Below are 19,260 nucleotides of genomic sequence, written 5' to 3' on the forward strand. Positions count from 1 at the left end.
CCAGGGGGAGGAGCTGTGTCCCCTTTGGGTGGGGGTGGCCTCTCCTGTTTGCTACAGTCCCCACCACTTCTGTTGCTCACCCCCAGTCCGCTTTGGTTGTGTGCCTGCCTGCTTGGCCTCGGGAGTAACTGTGCTCCCAGCGGAAAGCCTGCCCCCGTGGGTGCTGGGGGCTGCGAGAGGCCGAGTGCTAGGAGGTTCTGACTGCCTTGTGCAGGCCTGACCGCCTCCGGTCAGTTCCCTGGGCCCCACCCACAACCCCTCACCCATCAGGGACAGTGGGCGGCTTTGCATCTCCTGTTCTGTCCCCAAAAGTCTGGGTCAGGAGTCTCGTCTGGGTGTAACATTCCTCTCAACCAGCGCAGGATTCCTGAGGGACGAGGCTGGGATGAACCCCGGTCTGGAGGTTGAGAAGCATTCCGAGTTAATTAGGAGAAATGAGGCTGACGGCTTAAGGGTTATTTTCTTGCCAGAGTTTTCACAGTTGAACCTTTTCTTTTCTTTTGAGCAAAAGAGGTTATTTTCTTGTGGAGATGGCTTGCCTGGGACTGTGTCCTGGAGGTTGGCCAAGTCTGTCCTCTGGGGAACAAAACCCTCTCTCTGTTTGACATCTTTATTGAGGAATTTCTCAAATATAACAGAAAATGACACCAGAGGGATTCAGACCCCGATGAGATCCTTGCTCCACCCCAAACGGCTGCTTTTAGCATCGTAATTACTGAAATAGCAGTAGTTCTGCTTGAAAAATATTATTCCAAACTTCATGCAACTGGACATAAGAGCAATATTTAGGCTAATAGACTCAGCTTTTTTCATCCTAAATTAAAACCAGCAGCGGATCGCTTCTTCCCGCCGCACAAAGCAAGGCTCCGTTTCTCTGCAGCCATTAGTTCACTCCGCCAGATGTTTCCGTCAGCCCCAGGCTCTGCCCTGACTTACTGAGAAGCACGTTTCTCGGGCTGCTCACAGTTTAGATTTTGGACTTGCTTCTCAGCACTGTTTTCCCTGTGAAAAGAAGGCAGGTTCCGCACAAAACTTGTTTCGTTAACAGATCTGCTTTCTCGTGCACGGTTGTTGAGCACCTACACTGTGCTGGCCCTGTCTAGACCGTGGCACCTAGGCAAGGCGAGGACCATGGTGGATCTCTGCTGTGTCCTCCCAGCATCCACAGGCAGAGCCATGAACCCGCCTGACCGCTGAGGAGAGCAGAGCTCCGAGAGGGTGGTCACACAGCCAGCAGTGGTGGGGCTGGGACCAGAGCCCGCGTCTGTGCATTTGCCAGTTCAAGGCCGTAAGCCACTGCCCAGCCCCTGCCCCATGGCGCCCGGAACAGCACCAGCTCTGGGAGGCTGGCCAGGTTCAGGGAGGGACCGCCCCGGGGGGTGGGGGGGGTCTTAGCTGTGCATCCCCTTAGGGTTTGGGAGTCGCTGAGGGCATCCAGAAATCCCAGTATCTGCCTAGCCAGATTGGCGGGAGGCACGCTAAAGGGCAAGAGGGCTCCCCTCACCCAGAGAAGAATGAATGAATGAATGAACTTGTAAAAGTACTTGTGATCTGGGCCCTCGAGCTCAGCAAACCTCCATGCTGGGCACACAGCAGAGAGGAAGGTGAATTGGAGGGGCGTCTGTCACAGCACTCCCAGGGCTGTGAGAATGACAGAAATACTCATGGCTCCAATGGCAGGCAGAGCGGCTGTGTGAGCTGACACCAGAGCCCGCCCCGGGTTCAGCCACTCGTTTAGAGCAGACGTCACTCTGAGCACCTGCCGTGTGCCCCACGCACTTACAGGCTGGACGCAGCGAGTGGTGAACAGAGGCAGCCCCTCCCCACACCTAGGGGCTTCCGTGGTGGGGGCGGGGGGGACAGCAAAGTCAGTTCAAGTTCAGTGGTCAGCTCCAGTGGAAATAAGAAAACAGAATACGGTGGTAGAGAGTGATAGGAGAGGGGGGCTGTCAGGACGGAACCCTAAGACTGTTCCTGCATAACCCCCCGCCCCTGGGGCCACACAACACCATTTTATTCTGGTGGATGTGGGGGCTCAACAGGATGGCCTTGTCAGTGCCCCGTGGGTCTGGGCCTCCGCTGAGAGCACGTGGAGGCTGGAAGCATCTGGAGGCTTCTCTGCTGATGGCCGGCGGCTGATGTTGGCTGTGAGCCGAGCACTGAGGCAGCCTCTCCTGTGGCCTTCCCGCGTGGGCCGGTGTGGGCTTCCGCGCAGCGTGGCCGCTGGGCCCAGCAGAGCGAGGCCGGGCCCAGAAGTCTTGCAGCCCAGCCTCAGAGGTCACCTCCACGGCACTGCACAGTCAGGGTGGCTGTGGAGGCCCGCACGTCCCCAGGGAGGGCCCGTGTGTGGGGACCTCAGTGAGGAGGGAGAAGCCACCATTTGAAGGTCTAGGGACGGTCTTCCCTCCAGACAGAAGGGGGAGGACAGGTGCAGAGTCCCAAGACGGGGCAAGCGAGCTGAGTTTGGGAGCAGGTCAGTGTACCTGGAGGGTCAGGGGTCAGGGACAGGGACTGGAGATGCGGCCGGGAGTGGGCAGTGCTGGGTCCTGCAGGTCCTTGTGTGCCTAGAAGGGTGCTGGGAGGCCATGGGACATTTAAACAGGGACTGACACAGTCTTGTTGACATTTTAATTAAAAGGGATTTGTTTTGACTGTTCAGTAGAGAAGGTGTTACAGGGAATGAGACCACTGCAGTGGGTCAGAGATGGCGGCTCAGTCCAGGCTGACAGTGGTGGAGGTGAGAAGTGGTGAATTGAGAATATATTTTGAAGACAGAGCTAACACACTGTTTACAGACTGGATGTGTGGGAGGTGAGGGAGAAAGAGGATCAGGACGACGGCTAGCTTTCTGCCTGGAGTTTCTGCGTGGCCGTGCTGCTGTGGCTGAGACGGGACTCCGGGGCCAGGAGAGATTCTGGAGTGAGAAGAGGGGCAGACTCAAGTCTGTTTGGCCGAGTTCAGTTTGAGATGATCAACAGCCACCCAGATAGGAATGGTGTCCAGTTCAGAAGTCTGGGAGCAGTCAGCTGGGGGCGGGGGGTGGGAGGGCTGGTGGAATGTTGAGCGGGGGGGGGGGGGGGGGGCCTTTTCTCTGCCAAAGCATGTGGATATTTATAACATCATTCGAGGGCTTATACAAAATTATCAGCTTAAAAATGCGCCTGCTATATTTAGCCAAACGTTTAATTAACTCACCCCTAATGCCTCGGCAGGGCCAGCCCAAATGATCCCTCGGGCCTCATCCAGCCCTCCGGAGCTCCTAGATGGCATTGAAGCCAAAGATCCTAGCATTCCTTCATTTAGTAAGGAAGCGCTGAGCACCTGCCCAGGGCCATGTCCTGGGCTGGGAGCCCACGGTTAGGAGATGGATGGATGACATTCCCAGTCCTGAAGAAGCAGAGGCAGCCTGTCCAGCTTCCAATCCTGGATCCATCACTGGCGGTGTGGCCTGGTCTCAGGATGCCCGTCTGTCGGGTGGGGCTGAGTCGTGCTTACTTGACAGGGCTGAGGCAGAGACCAGTGAGAGAAGCTCCGAGAGCTCAGACTGTAGTGCCTGGCAGGCAACAAGGTCTCAAGAGATGTGGCATAGCTCGTTATCACTCATTCCTAGTATGCAAAGTCAGGATGCTTTTTAAAGAAAACGGATGCATTTTCTGAGCTGGCAGAGACGCAGGCAGGAGCCTGGGCCCTGGCTGTGAGTGCAGCCCCTCTGCTGGGGACTCGGGTTCCACAGGGAGCTCCTGCCGTGAGTCACGGCTCCCCGTCCCGGGTCAGAAAGCTCCCGTCCTCCTGCATTGGTGTTTGTGCTCGTTCTTCGACATGGGGGGTCACCTGGCATCAGGGCTTCTAGTCCCAGCTCAGCCACACACCCATTTTGTGACCTTGGACACGTCACCTCTTCCTCGGTTTTGTTCCCTGCAAAATGGGTGTGATCCCTCTCTGCCAGGATCAGAGGTGGATGGAGGTGGATGAGCAGGTAACCCAGAGGCTGCCGAGCGAGAGAGCAGAGCGAGGAGGATGTGGGGGACTCTGCCCGGCCCAGGAGCCCAGCTGCACATGTGGGAGGCAGTCACCGCGGACGCTCACATCCCCTGGCGCAGCAGTCGCAGCCCTCCCTGTGCGGCCGGCTGGCAGGATGAAAGGGCCTCCCCGCCCGGCCCTTTGAAGGCGCCCTCCCATCTGGGAGGACAGCTGGAGGCAATGTGCTGCTCCCTGAACCTCCATTTATTTGTCTTTATACTTCAACAGCTCACATACCTTTCTTGCTGGGGGAAAAAATGCCGACCGTTTTAATGTAAAACTAAACAGCTTCGGACAGCCATGTAGGTACTCCGTAAACACCAATACTTTTAAGGTAAACCCTAGAGGTTTCTCCCTGTTCTCTTTATTTACGCCCTCCCCACCCCCCAGCCCCCGTCTTGGCGCCCCCTCAGGTGATCTAAACACACTTGATCTGCAGGACAAGTGGGACTCGGGCCCACTCCTCCAGCTTCCAGCAGCTGTAATCAGGCGGAAATTCTTTGGCCTGAGAAAGAGAAACACTGGGTGCTTGTCCATCTTTATAAATATGCTTCCTTCTCTCCAGGCACTGCAGAACCAGGGAGCTGATGGAGCAGGGTGGAGGGAGGTGGAGGGAGGTGGAGGGAGGGGGGCTCAGGTGTGTCTCAGGCCGAGACAGACGGGGCGGCAGGGAGCTGCTGGCAGCAGGGCCAGGTGGGTGCCAGGTGGGTGCCTGGTGAAGGGCAGTGGGCCAAGGGTTTAGACTTGCTGGGGACCTTGGGAAATTCCCCGCCTCTCTTTGCCTCAGCTTTCCTGTCATATGTGAGGTAAAGGATGGGGTTCAACCAATGGTTTTCTGATCCTGGGGGTTTTGTTTGCAGTAGCAGGACCTTTATTTCAAGGAAAGTCCTGGGAGGTCGTGCTGCTCTGGCTCGGGCTGAAATGGGAGGCAGGACTGGCAGGGTTGAGAGCCCGGCTCTCCGTGGTGCCGGCCCCACCCCTGCGAGGTCCCAGGGTACCAACAGCGCTGTTGGAATCCCCTTCCCCTCTAGCGTCTTGTGATTCAATGACTTGGCAGCAGGGCATGCCCTCAGCGCCAGTGCCCGAGCTCTTGGTCATGTTTCCCCGAGTCCCTGCCAGGTGCAGGCCCTGTCTGCCTCCCTCCTCCTCTCAGAACTGGCGTCTCCTAGACATTGAGCATTTTTCATTTCCCTAGACATGCCGCCCTTCCCTGCGCTGGAGTGTCCTCGCACCTGCTCTTCCTTCTGCCTGAATTGCCCTTCCCCGTGCTCTTCGTCAGCACTGTGGCTGTCCCTGCTGGTCCCTCGGGACTCTGCTCAGGCTCAGCCCCTACGGAAGCCGCCCTGGGTGCATACCCTTCTCCTGGGCACCCACAGCCCCTGAGCTTCCATCTGACTCAGCCCTGAGCTCCCCCGCTTGTCACTGGCCATCTGGGGGTGGGTCTCCTCTACTTACTGGGGATCTCCTGGGGGGAGCTCCGAAGTGACTTAGCTCTCTGTCCCCGGGCCCAGCACAGGCTCATCTGTGTGATAGAGGGATGGCAGGTGGCCAGGAAGGGGGCAGAATGTTCGATTCTGACCTAGAGGAGCACAACTTGACAGGTGAGAGCTCAGGCCGCCTTGGGCCGGGCGTCAGCGCTGGGAAGTGTCCTGCAGCTGGCGGCTGACCACAGCGCCCGTGGCAGTGAGGCTCGGGACCCTTATCTCTGCACCCAGCTCCTTCCAGCCTCTATTCTCTGTGGAAGGAGAGTAGGGACTCGGGAGGCCGACGCATGAGCCTGGTTCCCAGCTCCCCTCTGGGCCAGCTCTCTGCTCTCACTTTTTCTCCCGAGATGTCCCTGGAGGGGGCAGTGGGGGTTCAGGGAGGTGGTCTGGGTGAGAGCACAGGGCACCGTGGCATCAGGAGCGCTGGAGGCCTCCCTCCCTCCCGCTCTCCTTGGGGTTCAAGTCAGGGGCCATCTCCCTGATGAGCCTGCCTTCCTCTCAGCGGGACTGGGCTGAAATGTGTCACTCCCCCTGGTGCCTGTCCCACCTCTGAATAGAACAGGCCTCGATGTGGTGGCTCCGGGAAGAGGGCTGCTCTGTCCGTAAACAGCAAAGAGAAACACCCGCTGCAAAGGGCAGGCCAGGCCAGCAGACGCTTCTTCGTCTTTCTTGTTTGTAGTCCGTGTGCCAAGGACTTGGTCAGAACTCGGAGAAATAAACAAAAAGTAAGTGTCTTGTGAAGGCTCCTTAAAAATATCCTACGACCAGAGCGTATGCCCCCAACCAGGACTGAGCCGGTGCCAAAGGGGCATGATGGACAAACAGGGCGTCCGAGTCTCCAGGGCGGCACGCCCTCTGCCAACAAGCTGCTTATTTTGGAGCAGCCTGCGCCCTGGATGGCGTTTGGGGTCACCCTGGACGCGGCTGGGCCTGGCTGCGCCTGGACAAGTGCTGCAGTGACCCCCCTCCCAGCACCCGCAGGCCTGGCCCCGGCTGTTTGTCGTGGCCATCAGCCAGCCCCGTGCATCGCCTACCCAGCACCCTCCCTGCCACCCACCCACCTCGTCCCAGCCACATGCAGCTGGAAAGAAGCCGGCAGGCAGAGGTGCCTGCGCCCAGCTGCCAGGCCTTATTTGTGGGAAGTGGGTAGCCTTAGTCTGGGGTCTTTAGCAACCTCCTAGGTGCTACCTCAAAGGTGGGAGAGGGCCGCACAGGCCAGTGGAGGCTCCTCATCCTGGCAGCTGGCCCTGGGATCGGGGCTCTCCCGTCCCTCCAGCCTCACCTTCTCTCCGTCTGAACATGAAGCCTGTCGGCTGGCACCGCAGGCCCCTGGGCTCCCCCTGCCTGGCGAGCCGCCATCCCCAGGTCTCTGGTTTGCCCTTCTGCCCCTCTTCCCTGCCTCCTGGGCAGGGGCACTTGCTCCCCACCCGGCACGTGGGACCAGCCAGGCCCAGTACTAATCGCGCAGAGTTGAACAGGTCTGTTTACTTACCCATCTCCCCAGAAACTCTCAGAGAAATCAATATCGAAGAGAAAATAATGGCCTCGCTAGCCCGCCAACCCAGAAGGACCCGCTTTCCTGGCCTGCGCTCTGTCCAGCGGTCTGTGTGCAGCCCTGACTGTGCGGTGGGATGATGCACTGGGTCTGTGTGCAGCCCTGACTGTGCGGTGGCGATGGTGCACTGGGTCTGTGTGCAGCCCTGACTGTGCGGTGGCGATGGTGCACTCGGTCTGTGTGCAGCCCTGACTGTGCGGTGGGATGGTGCACTGGGTCTGTGTGCAGCCCTGACTGTGCGGTGGCGATGGTGCACTGGGTCTGTGTGCAGCCCTGACTGTGCGGTGGCGATGGTGCACTGGGTCTGTGTGCAGCCCTGACTGTGCGGTGGCGATGGTGCACTGGGTCTGTGTGCAGCCCTGACTGTGCGGTGGCGATGGTGCACTGGGTCTGTGTGCAGCCCTGACTGTGCGGTGGCGATGGTGCACTGGGTCTGTGTGCAGCCCTGACTGTGCGGTGGCGATGGTGCACTCGGTCTGTGTGCAGCCCTGACTGTGCGGTGGGATGGTGCACTCGGTCTGTGTGCAGCCCTGACTGTGCGGTGGGATCGTGCACTGGGTCTGTGTGCAGCCCTGACTGTGCGGTGGCCATGGTGCACTGGGTTGTGTGCAGCCCTGACTGTGCGGTGGGATGGTGCACTGGGTCTGTGTGCAGCCCTGACTGTGTGGTGGCGATGGTGCACTGGGTCTGTGTGCAGCCCTGACTGTGCGGTGGCGATGGTGCACTGGGTCTGTGTGCAGCCCTGACTGTGCGGTGGCGATGGTGCACTGGGTCTGTGTGCAGCCCTGACTGTGCGGTGGCGATGGTGCACTGGGTCTGTGTGCAGCCCTGACTGTGCGGTGGGATGGTGCACTGGGTCTGTGTGCAGCCCTGACTGTGCGGTGGCGATGGTGCACTGGGTCTGTGTGCAGCCCTGACTGTGCGGTGGCGATGGTGCACTCGGTCTGTGTGCTGCTTCCTCGGCTCTTTGAGACTCGCCTCACTGCTGGGCAGTCGTGGAGCCGAGACGTGGGACCGAAGCACAGCCCAGGATGTGGAAAGCCTGGCAGCTCCCGCTGGCTCCCGCCCCTCCTTAAACAGCTGCTAGGGCCCCACCTGCTGCTCCAGCCTCACCACACACACACACACACACACACACACACACACTCATGCATGCACACGTATGCACACACACACACATGTACGCACACACACACATACTGCATCCCACCACCAACACCTTTCCCTGCACTGATCCCATGTTGCTTAGAGAAAGGCTGCCCAGCTGCCCAGTGTGGCCTCTGACCCTTCTCACAGGGCCCACTCTTCTTTTCCTGCCGACCTCTGACCCCAGGCAGTAGTTACCTCTCTTGGTCTCACTGCCTCTCTCCTCCTGGCAGCTCCCTCAGTGCGGCCTTGACCTTGTGCTCACTACTTATCCCCAGCACTGTGTGCGCGGCCTTGCGTCCTGTTGGGTGAGTGAAGAAATGACTGAGTAAATGGATGTTTTTGGAGGAAGGTGTGGGCATAAGAAAGATGGTTTCAGTTGAGGCAGCTGCACAGGCAAGCACACTCTGGGGGAGATCAGATTGAGGGCGTCCAGTGGGGAGTGATGAGAAGTGAAAAGCCGTCTGAAGGAAATGATCCCTCCCGTGTACGGGGCTGTGGCTGCCCCGTGTACCGCCCAGGGTGAAGTAGAGACAAGTGCACAGGGTAGGGAGGGCCACCAGCCAGCTGGGCGGCAGCAGGTGGGAAGGGTGGTCGGGAGCGAGTCCCAGCACAGACCAGGCACCGACTCAGCTTTCAGAGAGGAGGGGTGGGAGGGCAGGTCGGAGTGGAGAACCAGCCCATAGATCCTCGTGACTGTGGTTGTAGCTAAAGTGTCAAACTGTTGATCCTTGTTTTGTTTTTTACTGTTTTTCAAAATTCCTTGTAAATTCCAATTTTAAAATAATAAAACCGTTTTGAACAAGTGACGGAGCTATGCGAGGTTCTGAGGAGAGGCATGCCCTGGGAAGGGAGTGCCGCACACGGGCTGGAAGGGTGAGGTGGGCCGTGGGAGGCATGGCGATCCTCCCAGTGCTTCAGCCAAGCTGTACCCCCTTTCCACAAACTCCCTGCTGCCACACTCAGCCCGCCCAAGGGTATTTTTTCCGTTGATTTTTAGAGAGAGTGGAAGGGAGAGAAGAAGGGGGATGAGAGAGAGAGAGAAACATCGAAGTGAGAGAGATACATCAATTGGTTGCCTCCCGCACAGTGCTGGTGCCAGGGATCAAACCTGCAACCCAGGTGTATGCCTTTAACTGGGAGTTGAACCGGTGGTGCGCAGGGCAGCACTCTAACCATTGAGCAACCAGCCAGGGCTGTCTGCTGCCTTCTTAAATGTGTAGGCTCTGTTAATACAAGATCGTTTCTCAGCCCTGTTGTGGCCGCATGAGCCACCCAGGGCCTGTTAACAGGTATTGCATAGCAGGGGGAGGAACAGGCCAGTTCCCAGCAGCCCTGAGTAAGGAGCCATCACAGGCCAGGGGTGTGCTGGGGGCCTCACGCCCAGGAACTCCCAGGCGGGACTGGTGTGCATGCGGTGGTGCTGGTGGGAAGGAGGAGAGAGTGGGTCCCTGGGAAGCACCACAGCACCCAGGCCAGTGGAAAGGCCCAGGCTTATGTTCAGCCGTTTAGAAGGTGGAGGAAAATGCTGAATTGAATCGGGAAGAATGATGCCCAGAGGTTCTAATTCCAGGGCATCCTCCCCGAGGCTGGGAAGTGAATGCTAGGAGTGTCACTTGACCTGGCTGGAGTTGAGTGAGGGGCTGGCCGGAGGCCCGTGCCAGCCGGGGCAGCGAGGGCGGCTCCTGGGCCCTCCTGGGCTCCGTGGAGCTCCTCCCAGGCAGTGGGCCGCCCTGCCCGCCCCACCAGTGGGCCCTGGGAAGTAATGGCAGGCAGCTGGGCCTGGTTTATTTCGGAGGCTGCTCATTAAGAATCCTGTCAGAGCACTTCCCTTCTTTTCTTAGAGCTTCTTGCTTTGGTTCCAAGATTTGTTTGTTTGCTTTTCCTCCCTCCCCTCTCTCCAGTCCTCCGTTCTATCCCCATCAAAAGAAATTTGTAACAGCGTCAGCGCCTCCCACACATGTCCCACCAGGATTCACTCACAGCTGGGCTGTCAGGCCCCAGTTCCCATCCTGGCTCTCACTGTCCTATTGGTGATGAGGGCAGCCTCTCCTGAGGCCACGGGTGAGAGCGCCCCCGCTGGAGAGATGAAAAGAGGGGCTGGTCTTGCTGTAAGTGTCATGGGGAGGTCACCTGCTGTCTCCAAACCCCTAGCTCTTCACCTGCTTCCTGAAGCGCTGCCCAGGTAAACGGGCTTTCCTTCAGCGGGAGGCTGTGCCCCTTGTACCGGGACAGGCGCTGACGACGGGGGAGGAGGCTGTGGGCTTTGCTGACAGACCGAGAGCCCCTGCGTGGTCCACTGGGCACCGCAGCGCCCAGGTGGCGGTGTTGGAGGGCACCTGCTCCTCCCCCTCCTGACCGCTCCCCACACTTCCCCTGAGTGGGGCTGTGGTCACCCCACGATGGGGCTCACCCCGGGAAAGGCGAGGCAGCAAATCAATGAGCATAGCTCTTCTCTGACCAGCCCTCACTGGCCCCTGACGGGCCCATGGCCTCTGCCGCCTGAGACCCACCGGCGCTTGCTCCCAGCTCTCATCTCAGTTGCCTTCCTGCCTGGATCCTGGAGCTCCAGGGCCTCCCGGGCAGCCCCTCCTGGCCCGCGCCCCTGCCCTGTTTTGTGTTCTGTCAGCCACTCGGTCCATAAACACGGACTGTGTGCCCCCTGCACTGTTTAAGCCCTGGGCTTCCGCGACACTCAGGGACCTGCGTTTTCCGGGAGATCCCGGGGGGTGAAAGTGCCGGGTCCATGGCAGGCGATGTGATGGAGAGACTTGTCCGCTGCTTTAGGCTGCTGGTCAGGGTGAGCATCTCTGAGGAGGTGACAGCTCAGGGCTGAGTGAGGGGAGCCACGCCAAGATCAGGGAAGAACATTCCAGTCGGAGGAACGGAGGTGCAAAGGCCCCGCCCGAGGTGGGAACAAGACCGCTGTGGTGAGAGGACAGCTCGGACACAGGCGGTGTGCTGTGTCGGGGGGCGGAAGGCGGCTGGAGGGGGTGTAGCAGGTAGTCCCCTGGGGCCTGGTGGGCAGGAGGGGAGTGAGGAAGCCTTTGGCTTGGGCGGGGCGAGCACAGCTGGCTGACACTGGGAGTCACTGCATGGAGCGCGATGGGAGTGGAAGAGGGAGGCCGTGGGAGGCCACGGGTGACCCCAACAGAAAGGAGGTCCCGGGGTGCAGGTGAGGCGCATCCTCCTCAGGGGTTGTTTAAGGGGGAGCTGCTGGACCAGCTGCTGAGGGAGTGGATGTGGGGAGTGGGGAAGGGAGGTGTCCAGGATGGCTGGCCACCATGCGTTTTGGCTGAAGCGACTGCGGGCCGTGCCGCCATTGGCTGAGGGTGGAGGGGGGACCAGACTGCTTTGTTCTGTATGGACCATGTTAGGTCTGTCCTGCCTGTGGAACAGCCCCGTGCGGGTGCCGGGCAGCCACTGCTGCCTGAGTGTGGAGCAGCTCGGCAGGCAGCCTAGCGGTTTGCGCATCATTGGTGGCTCATAAAGCCGTGGCACAGTGGCATCTCCACAGGTGTCCTAGCTCCTAGGCAGAGTGCTGCCTGAGGCCACTTTCAAGGACGTAGGGTCAGGGTTGCAGAGTGAGAGAAAGTGCTCCTGCCAGCCGTGCACCTGGTAAAGCCTAGTGTCTGGGCTGCACAAGGGACGCTTACAGCCCGACAGTAAGAAGACGAAGATCCCAGTCTTACTAGTAAAATGGGCAAAGGATTTGAATAGACATTTCTCCAGAGAATGTATATGAATGGACAACGAGCACATGAAAAGATGCTCAATATCGTTAGTTGGAGAAATGCAAATCGAAACCATATGAGATACCACTTCACACCCACTGGGATGGTTATAATCTTGTTAAAACACAAACAATGGAAAATACCGAGTGTCGGAGGATGTGGAGAAATTGGAAACCTCTTCTCCTTTGCTGGTGGGACAATAAAATGGTGTGTGGCCACTTTGGGACAGTTTGACAGCCCCCCAAAGTTAAACACAGAATTACCATGTGGCCCAACAGTGTCACCCCTAGCGTATACCAGGAGAATTGGAACGCAGTCCCAGGAACGCAGGAGCAGTGGTCACAGCAGCATCTGTCGTAACAGCTGGAGTGGGAGCAACCCAGCTGGTGAGTGGATAAGCTGGCCTGTCCATACATGGGGAATAGCATCCAGGCATGAAAAGGGAGGGGGCGCTGTCATGTGCTCCAACACGCATGAACCTGAGAGAAATCAGACAGAAAAGGCCCCATTCTGTACGACGCCATACTTCATATGAAATGTCCAAAACACGCAAATAGATAGAAAGTAGATTGTTGGGTGCCAGGGGCTGGGGGAGGGGAGAAGTGGGACTGACAATGGGTTCAGGGCTTCCTTTGAGGGTGATGGAATGTTCTGGAATTAGATGATGGTGATGTTTGCACAACCTTGTGAATTTGCTAAAAACCACTGAAATAGACCCTTGAAGAAAGTGAATTTTATTAAAGAGAGAGATCTCAACAAGAATAAGTGGTTGTGGAAGTAAAAGAGGTAGCACGCGCAGAGCGTGAGAGGGCAGGCTCGTCCCACATGCGTGGCTCTGTGTCCAGCTCTGGACCACTGTGAGGCACCTAATGGGCTGGCCCCCCGGGAAAGGGACGTGGTGGAGAGCAGGCCAGACCTACTGGCAGAGAGATCTTCCAGGGGCTGCAGCTGCTACGCCGCAGACCGCAGGCTGCGTGAGACTGAGCGTCCCCTGTGGATGCGGCTCGTTGTCACTCTGCCCCCAGGGGGTGCGCACCTGGACTCCCTGAGGCATTGTGGTATGTGCGTGCCAGGCACTGCGCCAAGTGCTTACCTCCACTATTTTCTTTACTTCTCAAAACAACTTCAGCCCAGCCAGTGTGGCTCAGTGGTTGAGCATCAACCCATGAACCAAGAAGTCACCAGTTCAATTCCCAGTCAGGGCACATGCCCAGGTTGTGGGTTCAATTGCCAGTGGGGGGCGTGCGGGAGGCAGCTGATCAGTGTCTCTCTCATCCATGTTTCTATCTCTCTCCCTCTCCCTTCTCCTCTCTCTAAAACTAATAAAAACATTTTTGAAAAACACAATTTCAGGTTACTATTACCCCTGTTTTATAGAGAAGGAGACCAAAGCCCAAAATGGGTAAGTGACCTGCTCAGGGTCACACAGCAAGCACTCACTGAATCTTGTACCCCAGCTGCTGTGACTTGAGGGGTAGGTAGCTGTCACAGGGAGGCCGCATGCAGATCTCTGTAAGGAGGAGCTCGGCAGCCAGCTCCCAGTCCTTAGAGATGTTCGATGCTGCTCAGCCGTCGCTGGGGGGCCTATGGCAGCAGCTGAGATTGAAGGTGGCCCGGATGAGGGATGGGGTGACCAGACCTTGGGGCCGGCAGACTTCAACAGAGCGCTGGCTCCCCGGGGTGGCTCTTGGTATGTGGATGTGAGTGGGGGCTTGCTGTTTCTGGAAAGCCGGCCCACCATTCATGTACCTCATCCTACCAGCCTTGAACTTGGACTCCGGCCCAGCCCGAGGGGCTGTGTCAGATCAGGGCTACAGCGGGAACGCCGGTGACTTCCACACACAGCGACCTGCTGGGGAGTCAGGAGCCCAGAGAAGGCCCAGCTGATGACCAGACCAGGAAGTAGGCAGCTCCCAGGAGACCCAGCCATACCTCGCTCCCGCCTGTGCCAGCACCTCTGACAGCTCGGGGAGTGTCCTGGGTCTGCAGAACCCAGGCCCCGGAGCTCTGAGACCCATGTGCATTTTACCCCAAATCTACTCCATCTGGTTCTCATTTATTTACACTTAAGTCATCAAATGCAATTTTGCAAGCGCCGCTCAATAGCCAAGAGGCTTTTCTGCCTAAGCCTCCCTCCGAAAGGAGCCGGGCCTCAGCCCCAGGGACCAGGAGGCAGCTCTCGGGGTTGGAGGTTGAATTCAGGCCCCGTGCCTCCGCCTCTGCCCCTGGGCCCATCATGGGAGCTGGGATGCCAGAGCCAAGCACAGAGCCTGACACACAGTAGACTCTTCGTAGCCAGGAGAACGTGGGTGGGGTCCAGGCAGAACACAGCGTCTCTGTTTCAAATCGTGAAAGGTCCGTGGGAAACACAAAGCAGCCGAAGCTGGGTCCAGAAGTACTTTTCAGTTATTATAAATAACTCAAACCTGGATTCTTGGCCCAGAGCAGGACCAACAGCCCCAACAGCCAGCTGTTACTAAAAACAAACACCAGCACCTCAGGCCAGAAAGCAAGCCTCCCGGGCAGACCACAGGCCGCCGCCGAGGCCTTTCGGAAGCACAGCAGCCTGCAGCCCCGGGGTCGGCTCTGGAGACCCTGCTTGCTGGGAACCAGCCATCCCTGACACAGCCCTGCAGTGGCTGGTGGGGTCCGGCGGCCAGTTTCCGTGAAGGGTGGGCACACTGAGCAGAGAGGGGGAGGAGTCCCAGCTGAGGGCTGCGTGCCCCACCCCAGCATCAGACCTGTGCTCACACAGGGCACTGCAGGGGGTGGTGGGGAACCCTGGCCCTAGGGCAGTGATGGCGAACCTTTTGAGCTCGGTGTGTCAGCATTTTGAAAAACCCTAACTTAACTCTGGTGCCGTGTCACATAGAGAAATTGTTTAATATTTACAACCATAGTAAAACAAAGATTTATCTTTTTGATATTTATTTTATATATTTAAATGCCATTTAACAAAGAAAAATCAACCAAAAAAATGAGTTCGCGTGTCATCACTGCCCTAGAGTCATCACCGTGGCCACTGGGATTGGGAGGGAGAGGCTGGAGCAGGGTCCAGGAGAAGCATGTAGACCAGTGGTTCTCCACCTTCCTAACGCCGCGACCCTTTCATACAGCTCCTCATGTTGTGGTGACCCCCAATTTCATTGTGACAAATTGAACATAATTAAAGCATAGTGATTTATCACAAAAACAATATGTGATGATATATGTGTTTTCCGATGGTCTTAGGCGACCCCTGTGAAAGGGTCGTTCGGCCCCCAAAGGGGTCGCAACCCACAGTTTGAGAACCGCAGATGTAGACTGTGGCTGGAGGGAGAGGCCTCAGCCCCAGCCAGGGCTATGCCAGGGCGTGGAGGTGAGACTTATGGGACTGTGGGAGGGAAAATCAGGAGCCGTGTGGCTGCTTGGATATGGGAGGGCCGGGGGGAGGGGCTTCACAGACAGCTGGTCCTCAGGCCTGGGTGGGAGCAGAGCAGAGCTGGAGCCAGGTCCCTCTTTTGTCCTCCTGGGCGCCCTAGCCTCCCTTTCTCCCTCCCACCTCCCGCCCTGCCTGGCTGGGCTGAATGAACGCGTGCTCACTGGGCCTGGGCCCTGGGCCTCCGGCTGGGCAGCAGCCCGCTGGAGTGTAGGCCGTCTGCCTTTTATCGCAGACGAAACCAGATGATCTGTTTCTGAGGGTCTCCCGGCTCCACCAGCCGAGGGGCCCCGAGTCAGGAACCAGCCACAGTTCAGCTTTCTCTGCCTTCCCAGCACCCCTGTCTGCACTCCCCACCACCACCACCACCACTGGCCATCAGTCCTGGTGGCACAGAGGTGCATTTGTGGGTTCAGGGAGGGAGCACATTTACCCAGGGAGGCTGTGGGCAGGGGGTGACCTGGCTGGTCCAGGCAGAGCCCACACAGGACCCTTACAGAGCAGGGGTCTTCGGGGGCCTTGCTCCTCATTGCGTCCTTCCTTTCTTCTGTTGCCAGTTAAAAGGGCTTCCTGAGAGGAGCCTCCTAGGGTCTGCCCAGGACCCATGGGGCCTCCTTTCAGCTTTGTAGATAAGTCCCTGTGCCAAGGAGCTCTGTGCCTCTGGGAACACTCAGCTGTGGCCGTAAATAAAGATGAGGGACCTCGAGCTGCCAGCAGGGCTCAGAGGAGAGTGCTTTCCTCCCCCCAGCCGAGCCCGCACAGGGACCCGGCTCATGGAGGAAACAGGCGTGCTCAGTGCACACAGCGGGGGAGCTGTGGAGAGCCCTGACTGAGCCCTGAGTCCCCAGAAGGAACCTGGACCATGCTGTGCTCCCGTGCACTGTCCGTGTGTGGTAGTGAGCTCCCTGCCCCTGCTGTGTGCACACACATGTGCGGTTCAGTTCCTCCTGCTGACCTCTGAGCACCCACTCAGCCTGACCGCCCTGTTGGGTGCGGAATAGAAAGGAGACTCAGGTCTGTCCTCAGCCGAGGGGCCTGTCTGCTCAGGAGCTGGACAGCGGGTCGGAGGCCTGCCTCCCCTCTGACAGCTGGTGGCTCCGGCTCTCGGGGCCCCAGTGCCCTCATCTGTGCAGGGGGGTCGCTGGGGGGTCAGGAATCAGCCACAGTTCAGCTTTCTCTGCTCCCTGGGTTGCTGCAGGGCCCACTGAGTTGATGCTCGCGAGGCCCCATTCCTGACCCATCCGAACGCTCGGGGAATGCTAGCTTCGGGTTGTTACTCACAGGCTGACCAGGACACGTGCCTGGTTAGAATTGTTCATGGCGGGTGCAGACCTCCAGAAGCCGACACCACCAGGGTGTCGGGGGGAGATGCCCCCAGCAAAGGCCACACTGGCCCTGGGCCTTTAGGAGCCACCAGGAAGACTTGGTTGAGTAGAAAAGGGTTTTGGAATAATGCCTCCCTGTCCTTCCCCGCTTCCCACCGTCGGCTCCTCTCAGCACGAGCCCCCTTGGCCACTGGAGCTGGAGCAGCGCGGCTTGCGGAGTTCAGAGCTCGCCCTCCGCACGCTGACCTTTGAGCTCGCCGAGGAGGAGTGACCGCCTGCCTCGCAGTCGGCCTCACAGGGAGCCGGGTCTCGGTGGGGAAGTGGTCGGTTTCCCGGAGCCCGAGGGGGCCCAGCTGACAGTTCAGTACAGGCCACTCTGCAGATCCCTTACCTGCTTCCAGGAGTAAAAGATGCCCGTGTTTAAAAGAACCATGTATAAAGCTCCATGCAGAGGGAGCGCGCATGAGTGTGAGTGTGTGTGTGTGTGTGTGTATTTGAGTGTGAGTGTGTGTGTGTGTATTTGAGTGTGTGTGTGTGTGTATTTGAGTGTGAGTGTGTGTGTGTGCTTGAGTGTGAGTGTGTGTGTATTTGAGTGTGAGTGTGTGTGAGTGTGTGTGTGTGCTTGAGTGTGAGTGTGTGTGTGTATTTGAGTGTGTGTGTGTGTGTGTGTGTGTGCGCGCGCGCGCGCTGGGGGTTGGGGTATTGCCTAGACACAGCCAGTAGCATGTTGCCATTGTGGTTTCATATATTTGCCTGTTACAGTGACAATACAGCCATGGCACATTAAGGTTTAAGAAGCCCTTCTTTCATTAAACAAACTGACGGTGTAGGGAGCGATGGCTCTGGTAATTGAAACATGCTGTGCTGGCCAAGACCAGGGCTCCATAAAGACTCTTCCCGCCCGCGGCACCCTTCGTGCCAGCAGCCTCTGGTCACACTGAGTGCCGCCCAGGTCTGTCTCGGGGAGTGGGAAAGCCATCTGGCAGCCTCTGCCCGGCCTCAGCAGCCAGAGGTCAGGGCCTTTTCAAAACCTCCCCGTTCTGTGGGCTTTTGAAATCAATTTGTGAGGCCAAAAGCCTGGGCTTCGGGGAAAGCATGCTGGGGGGGGGGGCGGGGGGGGGGATAGCAGGCTGCCCCGTCCTCCAGCCCCTTCCTGGCCGCAAGGTCTGGCGCTGCTGCTGTGAATCTGGGTGTGACTGCCGAGGGGACAGGGATTTGGCTGGCAAGGCTGTGGGGGGTCGGGGGGGGGGGAGAGTGTAGGCTGCACTGTCTTGGGGGGGGAGGGGCAGCAGTAGTATCGGTGAGAGCCCAGATTTGGGAGTCAGACCACCAGGTTTGACTTCTGCCTCTGTGGAACCTTAGACAGGTGACTTTGCCTCTCTGTACCTCAGTTTCCTTACCTATTAAATGGGGTCACACCTGGATCTGAGTGACAGGGTTGCTGTGAGAATTAGAGGAGTTAACACAGGTAAGATGCCGGCACACAGGAGAGTCAGGACCAGCTGAACGACAGCCATGGTAACTGAATCCCTCTGCAGTGACTCCGTGGGATACTGTGTCGTGTATTTGTGGAGAACCGCTGTGGGGTAGAGTCCTGCCGTGTGCAGCTCGGGGAGCCCTCCCCGTGCAATCGGGGAGCTGTTGCACCCTCGCTTCCAGCTCCTCTCCTCTCTTCCTCTCCTGCAGATGTGGACGAGTGTCAGGACAACAATGGCGGCTGCCAGCAGATCTGTGTCAATGCCCTGGGCAGCTACGAGTGTCAGTGCCACAGTGGCTTCTTCCTCAGTGACAACCAGCACACCTGCATCCACCGCTCCAACGGTGAGTCCGCCCCTGCCCACACGCCCCACCCGCAGCAGCAGGCAGCCAGGGGATGGGCCTCGGCTCGGGCTCAGGCCGGGACTTTGGTGGTGACCTGAGTGGCCGTTTTGTGCTCTGGTGCTGGTTCTGCCTGGGCTCCTCCCAGCGCCTTCCCTCTGCCCGCTCAGCAGGCCTGTTGGGATTTCTGGTGTTTTTATTTGGAGACAAAGCGGGGCCACACATGGTACATGTGACCAGAGAAACTGTCTTCCTTTCTGGGTTGGGGGCTGGCTGTGGAGGGCCCCATCCTCCTGGTCTCCTTCCCCAAGGGGGGCTTGAGGCCCGAACTGGCTGAGGGACCTTCTCTCAGTCTCTGTGAGTCGGGCAACATCCAGGATGTGGGCTGTGTTTCACCGGGTCACCAGCCCGGGGGCAGTCTTCCTGGTCAGGAGCCTGCTGCCCCCTGGAGGCCAGGTGATGGCAGCCGGCTGGGGCCAGACAAAGGGACCCGGAAGACTCCTGGCCAGCCTGACTGCAGAGGTAGCCTGGGGACAGCCCGGGCTGGGACAGAGCCTGGCCCCTGCTGATCCCAGCAGGCGAAGGTCCTTGGTGGGGGCCAGAGTTTGGGCCCAAAGCAGCAGGGCTGTGAGGCGAGACAGGCTGGCGAGAAGCCAGAACCTATGTGCTCGGCGCAGAGGGGCTTCCAGACCGAGGGAGCAGCACTTGCAAAGGCAGAGACCTGTGTGCTGAGGATGAAGGCAAGGTCCGGGCCTCTGCA

General features: G+C 58.6%; 1 protein-coding gene across 5 annotated transcripts in view; it reads left to right on the top strand.

The window, feature by feature from the left end:
• The window catches only part of SCUBE1 (signal peptide, CUB domain and EGF like domain containing 1), a 96,007-nt gene that overhangs the window by 25,547 nt on the left and 51,200 nt on the right, over positions 1–19,260 (top strand). For all 5 annotated transcript variants that reach the window (XM_059681420.1, XM_059681418.1, XM_059681419.1 and 2 more), the window contains exon 4: positions 18,369–18,503. In XM_059681420.1, coding sequence (XP_059537403.1) covers positions 18,369–18,503 — 135 coding nt within the window. The remainder of the gene's footprint in view (positions 1–18,368; positions 18,504–19,260) is intronic.

The sequence above is a fragment of the Myotis daubentonii genome, chromosome 2, assembly GCF_963259705.1.
Source record: "Myotis daubentonii chromosome 2, mMyoDau2.1, whole genome shotgun sequence".
Lineage (NCBI taxonomy): Eukaryota > Metazoa > Chordata > Mammalia > Chiroptera > Vespertilionidae > Myotis > Myotis daubentonii.